At 36.5% G+C, this 9,455-nt stretch overlaps 1 protein-coding gene across 12 annotated transcripts in view; it reads left to right on the top strand.

The window, feature by feature from the left end:
• Positions 1 to 1,305: 1,305 nt before the first annotated feature.
• The window catches only part of LOC129252887 (microtubule-associated protein tau), a 98,590-nt gene continuing 90,440 nt past the window's right edge, over positions 1,306 to 9,455 (top strand). For 7 of the 12 annotated variants that reach the window (XR_008583679.1, XM_054891037.1, XM_054891034.1 and 4 more), the window contains exons 1-2: positions 1,530 to 1,727; positions 1,782 to 2,559. Coding sequence is in view for 11 of the 12 variants with exons in the window: in XM_054891037.1 (XP_054747012.1) it covers positions 2,244 to 2,559 (316 nt within the window). In the remaining variant the exon portion in view is untranslated. Of the gene's footprint in view, positions 1,411 to 1,529; positions 1,728 to 1,781; positions 2,560 to 9,455 lie in introns of those variants that run through there. The other 5 variants (XM_054891027.1, XM_054891030.1, XM_054891032.1 and 2 more) reach the window with 5 other exon arrangements.

Genomic DNA, 9,455 nt, shown 5'->3' with positions numbered 1-9,455 from the left:
AGTACTGCCCATTATAATGCGTTTCTGAACATAGCCTTGCAGTGATGCGTGAAATGTTTGGTCGAGAACATCCTACTCGTAACAGGTGATTCGCCCTTTGGATTTTGTACGCCGGCCATGTGTTTTTGTTGTAATACATGTAGTTAACTGCTTCTACCTTCTTTCGGCTAATGCATGATAGTGTGAAGCAATGGATGCGTTTATTGTGTTGAGTGGGGTGGGGTCTGCCCCCGCCTCTGCTAGCTCATCCGCTATCTCATTACCCCGTTGGTTCCTATGACCGGAACATGATCGGAGTAATTTCAAGTCAATGGCTAAGTAATTCAATGTAGTTCCTCTCTACACTGTAAGACTAGTTTGGATGAAATGGAGTTCGAGTCTAACGCCTTGATAGTTGCTTGACTGTCTGAAAAGATAGCTACTCTTGCACCAACTTCCTTGTAGAATTTTAGTGATTTGCACGCTTCTCTGATCGCTAAAAGTTCTGCCTGGAACACATTATTCTTGTGTATCTTAGAAATACTGCTGGAATATGTATTTTAAGTAGCTTTTGAGCCAGTTTAATCTTTTTAAGTACAATGTTTTTCGGATTTTTTAGATACTTTGGGCTACGCCCATCAACAACTAGTTTTGACGATCAATGTACGTCATTCATTTAAAATCATGCGGACCATAAATATATTACAATACCTCAAAATTTATTGCTTAATACTTTATTTATAATTAATTACAAGAAGTTTTTTTATTAAATGGTAATTTTTCATAGCCATAGTATTAGCATTTCTTTCGACGGATTCCTGGATGTATCTATCCATATTAGCAGAATTTTTTTAACGACAACGGCCATCGCCGTTTTCTCCCTCAAAAATCATTGCATTATTACCACGACATTATAATTTTGTTTAAGTTATTCCATTTTTTACTGCAAATTAATAAGGAAAAAGAGAGTCGCCTAAAATGAATTGGGTTTTTGCTTTTCAAACCAGTTAAGAAGAACTGACGTAATTGCAAGCGTTTAAAACGAACCTGAAAATGGCCAACTGGCAGCACTGGCTTCAAAGCGTTTCACCACAGATGTCACTGCAAACTCCCACCCACAGCTTGCACCCACTATTCCAATAACGGTACTGACATAACATAATTGACTACATTTGTACTAAAAGCTCACTGCAAAGTGCCCTCCGTTAATCAACTGAGCTCTCTCTCAGTTCATTGATGTGCTGTTAGATAACTCTCTGCGACTTTGGGCTTGCTGTACGAGCAATACGCATTCGAACGTTAATTACAAATTCTTCTTTGCAGCGCGCAATCAGTTCGAGACGAGATAACAGACCAAATAGATTCATCCTCGGTGTAACAACTGCTCACGGTGCGATTCAATGCAAAGGTGTGACTATTTTTTTTACATATGTGTGTATTGTGCTTGTGCATATTAAATATTTTGTAGTCTTTTTCATATGCAAATAAATATTGTGATTTAAGTGAATTTTCAATTTTATATATTTTACTATTGAAATTGCTTTGCGCAGTGCCAAGCAAAGTGAATAAAATTTAGAAACATACATATGTATGTAGGTACATACAAATATAATACTATTTGTGAGGAAAAATAGTCGCTTTGTTGCAAATTGTGCAGTGAAAAGAGACTATTCCAGAACGACAGCAATAGTTGGTATACCAAAACGCATACAAGCCGCGAGTGACCCTCACCGTTAATTTAATTTCCGGTACGAAGGTGGTAAAGCGTGCAATAAAAGAGTAATTAATAATGTTTTTTACAGGTCCTAAATATATGTGAGAGTAGAAAAAGTTACATAAGAAAAGTGCATTTAAAACAAAGCGAAAATATTGAAAAGTGTGTACATTTGTTAAAGAATTGTGAATTGAAAAATTTCCAACAACAAGCAAAAGATACACACAAAGTCGGTGAAGGCAAAGTGAGAGCAAGCGAGGCACAGGAGGTTGGAGAAGATAAGGGCGAGGCGAAAAACAACAAATACATACTACAGCAAAAGCAACCGCATAAGATACTGTTTTGTCCTTACTGTCCTGAGTGCAACGCATTCCTTCGGTTCATAATCGCAATCCACCCCACCTAGTCTTCAAAGGCGCGCGCTACAGAATTAGGACAAACGTATACCGATACAGTCATTCGACAACACACACACACACGCACACACTTAATTTCTCATTCAGTCATCAGGCGGATATAGTGCGCTGAGCGTATAGAGCGGCATAACAATATGGCGGAGTTTTTGGAGAAAAGCTCTGTGACACTGGAAGCTGCGGTTGTCAGCAATGGCACAACAGCAGCAGCTGAGGTCGCAGCAGCACCCACAACAACAAATACTTTCGCAGGAATACCGGCACAGACTGCTGGCGCAACAACAGTGAATGACTCACACTCGCTGTTATTGAAGGAGCAACAGCATCAACAGGAGCAAATATACCAACAACAGAAGGAACAACAGCAGCTACAGCTACAGCAACAGCAGCCGGTGGCCGTGCCATCAGTAGCAGCGGCAGTGGATGTTAAGCAGGCGCAGCCAGAACAGAAAGGTAAGCAAATGTAAATACTTTCACACAACGAAGAAATGGAAAGGAACAAAAAAAGAAGAAATACTTAAGGCAAGCAGTGGTTATTGAATAAGCAGGGATAAAATCGATTTCTGCATAAGTCACATACACAAATAGGACGGCAAATATTTTTCATTAGTCAATTGAACACTATTTTGCGATTAGACAATAACGCAGTTGATTGTGTAGCCTTTCATGGTCTTCCTCTCATGTTTTTGATACGGGTTTTTTATACCATAACATATTTTTATATGCCATACAATAAATATTTATTGCATTTTAGCGTTTTGCTTGTAAAGTGCATTTGCTGTCATTTGAGTGAAATTCTCACAATATTTGAAGTAATAAGAGTTAGCGAGAAGAAATATAGACGAAAAATAATACTAATAACAGATTTCTTTGTACCAAAATATGCAGAATAATCTAAGGAGTCTGTCTGCATCCGATAACTAGAGTGAAAATAGATTTGCCTCAACTAAGTCCTAAAACTAGGTACGTTGGTTTGAAAATGTGTCAAATCAGACAATAATTTCCTGTGTTGTAAGGGGTTTCCTCGTAAGTTCAAAAATAGTATAATAATATTTTTATAATTAGTGCGGGAATATTTTTATAATTGGAACAAGTTTAGTTTACACATTTGCCAAACCTGATGAATTGCTAGATTTGCTCCTATTATGTAGGATTTTGAAAATTGCATACAATACAAGATATGGACAACATTGGTTGATAGCCACTAACCCCTTTCATAAAAACTGAAATGAAAAAGGGGAACATTTCAGTAACCGGTGCATATAAATTGCTCAAAGAAAGAAGTATGATTGTTTAAAATTTTCGGAAAATGGTCATAGCACCGCCCCCTTTAAAGTACGTGCCACACATCTTGAAAACAAATTTTTCAAATGTGATGAAACATATCTATTCAGTGCATTGCACAAATCTCCAAGTTCTCCTAAATCTAGTTGCAATATAAAAATACCGTCACTTGGCAAATAGGCTTATTGTTGGTGCTATGAGTAGAGTCGCCAATTAACGTAAATGAGGTTGGGCCCAAAATACTATACTCATGTTAGTAATTCGAAAAAAGGATATATATTCTCTGCTTTTCTATAGTACAAATGAAAGGGATTTCAATTCGTTGGAAAACATTTTTCAGTTTCGGATCACGATCACGGATATTGATTTAACTCTTTCACTAACTGTGGCATTCCTAACAGGGCATTGTCTGATTGGCAGGCATGCCAGTAGGTTGGGAGCACGCTATAACGACTATTGCAGAAGCTGTAACGACATTGAAGAAGAAGATAATATAGAACACTTTCTATGCGGGTGCATGGCTCTGCTTAGAATAAGGTTGAATATTTTAGGAAACAGTTCTCTGAATAACTTGGCAGAAGTAGTCAATATAAAAATAACAAGCCTTGTTAAATATATAATATTAAAGCCACAGGTTGGTTCAATGAGGGCCATGTAGAGTGAGGAGAGGGAACAGCCCTGGTGGCATCACAATGGGCCTAAAGCATCCCTAGGTATGTCAACTGACAACCACTATACCTACCTACTTACTGTGACATTAGGTTCCATTCGTATATTTTAATCTAGTTGTAGCTTGAGATTAAAATTCGCTGAATTGTGTCGATGCCACAAAAACTTATCCATAAGTTTCATACATCTTAGTGTCCACTTTTCTTCCGTATACTTCAGCAAATACATATAATATTTTACGTTGTCATCACTCTACGTACTATACTTATAGATTAAAAATATATGTCAAATGTTGAGGTTTTTATTAGATTTCTTATGAACGAAATGAATATTCCACTTATAATTTTCCTTGGCTAGGGAATGAAACACCAAGAAAAGTTTAGCGTAAAACTGCCCTTCCATTTGTGGAAAAACATCATGGCGCACACCAAAAACTACAGAAACAGTTTGGCCAAACACCAAATAAAGGATTTAAGCACCATTTATGCTTGTATTTGTGTAATAATGAACTCAGCTGCAGTTGTAAGGAGAACAAAAAGTTGATCTTCTTTTTGGCAAGTTTCTGCTCAGATTTGCCATAATGAATATCTGTTAGAGCAGCCAGGTAGGAAACAGAGCGTAATTGTTTGAAGAGTCTTATTCAAAGTGAGTTTCAACCTTCTACAAAATATGCCTGATTTACGAGACCAGTTTTTGGACAGATCCCGTCAGAAATTGGGTCCAACGGTGAACTGTATTGCGATATTTGCCTAGTGTGTTCTTTTATGTGAATTTCCCACCCCTGTACCACCTTTGTTGTATATCACCGGTAAATATTCTCCCCCATAAGCGCACATTTATTTAAGAATACATTTTATGCTCTTATAAAAATTAACATTTTTACATTACTAATGTTTCACCTACATACTATCTACCCTTTATGATACTTAAACGTATCTTACATGCAGACACTCACGAATTCCCTCAGCCACAAACATTTTAACGGTTCATGAATTCCAAGAATTAATAATTGAATTGGGATGTCTGTGCCATTTTGTCTACACCACTCTGGCCAACTCTCTTTTTTCAGTGCCAAATGCGTTGGAGTGCCATAAATACCAGACAGTGCAAGCAAAAAATAAAGAAAAACATAAAAAAAATGTATGAATGAGGCTCATACATGCAACCAGAAAATTAGGTATTAACCACGTATGACACTTTGCTATTGAAAAAGTGATGTGAGAAGAGTCACAAGTGCATACGTAAATCATATACATATGTACTATATGTATGTTCCCATGTATACATACATATACAGTATTGTGCAAATTTGAGTACATGCCATGTGAAAATGAAAAATGGCAAATTATATTTTTTTCTTCATTAATTAAAGAAAGGTTTTATTTTATTAAATTTTAATTCCTTGGTATTAAGAAGCGAAATCAAAATCAATATTTTTAGAAAGTCGTAGAAAACTGAACATATTTCTATACAATACATAGAGCGAAATATTTTGCCAATCCGCTTGCACTCTCTTCCAAAGTGGATTTTTCCAATGAGGATGTTCGGCGTAGTTTTGTGCCGATTTACACACAGAAAAACCTGGATGGGAAGCACTGGAAATTCTCTTTTCAAGTTGCATTCGCGGTCACAAGAGCAAAATTGTTTTCGGCAACATTTTGACGTTTACTACTTTAGCATCTTATGGTTTGTATATATTCTACAACCCGCTAACATGTAAAGCGGAGAACGTTCGTCAACAGTTTAATTTCAGTTTATTTCAATTTTCATTTGGTTACGTATATAAAGGGTGGTTAAGTTTAAAGGACCGGTGTTGATTTTGAATAAAATACAATTTTTTTAGGAAATTATTATCATTTCTCTTCATTATGATAATATTGGTGTAGCTCAATTACGAATAAAACAAAATATTGGCCAATTGGCCGTCGCGGCCTCAGCAGCACACCTCCATCCGATGGTCCAAATTTTCGATGACGCTGAGGCATAATTGAGGTTCTATGCCGTTAATGTGCCGAACTATCCTTTAGCTCTTGAACTGTTGCTGGCTTATCGACGTAAACCTTTTCTTTCAAATATCCCCAAAGAAAAAAGTCGGTGTCGTTGACGTTTAGGTGTGGTTCACATTCAACATCGGCCCTTGAAATTTAACCACCCTTTATATAAATTTTTGTACTTGAATAAAAAAAAATTAAATTAAAAATACTTCATATATAAATAATTAACTTAAAATTAACTAAATTAATTAAGAAATGGGGGAAAAATTAGAATTCGACACAAATATGCCCCATACGTATTTCAAATTATACCAACTCTACTAGCAAAAACAATCCTGCATTTCTTAGGCAGCGTTCTGATGTTTATCATCGTTGATTTCTTCCGTTTGATTGAAAGAAGAAAAGAAGAAAACGAATGAAGCAACCTTCAAAAATTGGAAATTGGAAATACGAATAAGAAGCGCAAAGCGGGTCGCCAGTACGGGAGACAAAATTCCTTCTCTCTTCCGCGTCCGCGTCTTCTCCCACGAACAAAATATTTCCCTTCCAAATGTTTCCCTGTGTAAATGTGCACTTTCTAGGAAACACCAACAACTTTCAGTTGGACTTACATCGGACTCCATGCTAAACATATTATGTTTTAAAATTATTGGTTGATGCTCCATTCCTTTTGGCCGTGTGCTTGGGGTCAATATCATATTGGAATATGACCCCGCAGCGATACCTGCTGGCTAATTTTTCCGATTGCAAGGGATAGACTATCAACAATAATACGCAAATAATCTTCTTTACAAGTTATACTATCGCTTTTAACACCTGAGTCGAATCCGTTTGGGATATTTTAACCGCAAACCATTAATGAAGTGCCAACGTGCTTCGCTGTAGATTGTACGTGTGGAAGTATCTCCATCCTTTGTCGAATACCGTAATAGCTTATTGGATTGCAGTTGGTTTATTGTGGTTTCATCGCAGCAAATTAGCTAAAAAACAATAATCAAATCTTGGCTTGCGTAAAAATAGTACAGAATTTTCCAACATCATTCTTTTTTAATTCATGCCGTTCTCTGAGATGTTTCACTAATAGCTTTGGCTTTTTCTTGTTCATAAAAACTTTCAACCTTATGACTTTTAAATCCAATGTCTGGAACTGCTCATCCACGAACGGGAGTTGCTACAGGAGCAGTAACTTCTTTAATGTGTTTTTGGTTTTTCAGTAATGCATAGTCGCCCAAGATCTCACGTTTCAGCTGACGTAATATTTCTTGGCTTACCCATCTTTTAGGTGGAAATTTGAACTGAACGAATTTAAATTACTAATAATCATGATTACATGTCTTTATCCTCTCTGCAGTAGCTTTGCAATTTCTCGGCTAATTCGTCTTTCTTCGCACGTTAAATAGCTTTCACTTTAACTAAATCATATGGCATATGGTAACACCTAGCACGTGTTCAAACAATAACTAATAGAAACTAGAAAAGAGTTCCTAAACACAACAGCGATAGGAAATATAATACTGTTACAAGCATGGTTTTTGTCTTGGTACGAAATTGAGTCAGTGCAGGAGAGGCCAAGGAACATCAATATGCCATTGCTATTTTTGCTCTTCTGCTGCCACCTTATAGAAGTGACTTGGTACAGGGGTTCTCTCAGGGAGAGTGGAATGAGGAGATAATCGAAAAAGAGAAACATTTACTTTAATTAGATGATCTTTATATATGCTGTTTCATAAGCTGCAGGACAACTATCGATATCGATAAATAAGGTTTGACAGCTGAGAATGGCAAACTGTGTTGACATTTCTATTCATTAAGGTTTGGCAAGTCATCATGAATCATGTAACGCCAGAACAACGCTTCCAAATTGTGAAAATGTCTTCGCAAAGTTTCAAAAATTAATCATCATCTGACAACAAGACAATGCAACTTGCAACACAGCGCGCTCAATAATCGATTAATTTCAATACTCAAGCCATTTTTGACGTCATACGGCCAGATTTTTTTAGAAAAAGTACTCAAAAATTGGACTGATCGAATGGACCATGCAAATCGTAGTCTAGGCGGACAAATGCAGGATACTACATATATTCAAAAAAAAAAAAAATTACACGAAATTATTTACCAGATTATAATGGAAAAAAATCATTCCAACAATATATCTGTTTTCTGTTATCATTTTAAGTTCTTAAGCTCTTAACAAATTACCTGATACTCAACAGCATTCACTCATTTTTGCACCGTACTGTAGAAATGTGTTTACATGTACTTATGCCTGGTTATATTCAAAGTGGTAGCCGGTTAGTCCCAATGTCTGTTGGAAATAAAGTTTGCCGCAGCCGCTTCACAGTGTTTGCCGAATCGGCGACGTCACTCTTTGAGAACGTTGGTGACCGTCTAAGTGTCCTTCTAAAATGGAAACGACAGCGTTAAGTGCTTAACTGCCGAACAAGTCGTCGTCGTCATATTTGGTTGTGTTGTAACATGAGAATTGCATTGTGATTGTCAGAAAAAAGTTTAAAGTGAAGGTTTACTCTCATATACCAATGTGCAAGATAATTTTCATAAGTACACATATCTACTTGTAAGCATATTTATATCTACATATGTCGTATACATCCATCTACATAGGTACTATATATTTGTAGGTAAGACTGTGTGTAGCTAGTAAGAAGACTACAAGGCAAGTGAAAGAAAACATGTCAACTGCCAAAGATTTCCGCACACCCTCGTGTACACTTTTATACATTCATGTTTCACATATATGTACATATGTACATGCATACAAAGATACTTACTAGTATGCACATTCATGTGTACTTTTTGGCTTAGAGTTCGCGACTCTGTTACAACTCCATTTTCTCTGTCGTATCGCTTACATATCTAAGGTACAAGCCTGAAATGCGCATTGTCGGGGTGTGGAGGGACTCAACGCAATTTTTTGCATATTTTTCTGTTATTTAACATGAAGTACTTGCAAAATGAATTGGTACATTTATATGTATGTACAGTGTTAGAACAATTACAAATCGGCATGTAACTATGCAAGTGCGAGTTGAAAGACCTCAATGTGTGACAATTGCCGTATCTAACATCTGCGATTTGCGACAATAGCTAACAAACCAAATGCATACATATATGTGTGTGTGTGTGTATTCATACATACTTACTATGCACATATGATAAGCAAATAATACTAATGCGTATATTTTTTTAATTATTTTATATGTTTCTTTGCTTGTGTGCTGATCTGTTGATGGCTGCGGATTCGGTGCGTTATTTTTTCCACTTCAGCAACATATTTCATTGCAATTTACATATGTTTTGTGTGCTGTTAGAAATGTATGTATTTATGTGAATGCTTCTTGTGGGAATGTCACGCCAAATTAACCCCAGAGTGGTAATGAT

Source organism: Anastrepha obliqua, chromosome 1 (assembly GCF_027943255.1).
Source record: "Anastrepha obliqua isolate idAnaObli1 chromosome 1, idAnaObli1_1.0, whole genome shotgun sequence".
Taxonomy (NCBI): Eukaryota; Metazoa; Arthropoda; class Insecta; order Diptera; family Tephritidae; genus Anastrepha; species Anastrepha obliqua.
Note: the sequence above shows the minus strand (reverse complement) of the source record. Positions and strands in the feature narration are given on the sequence as shown.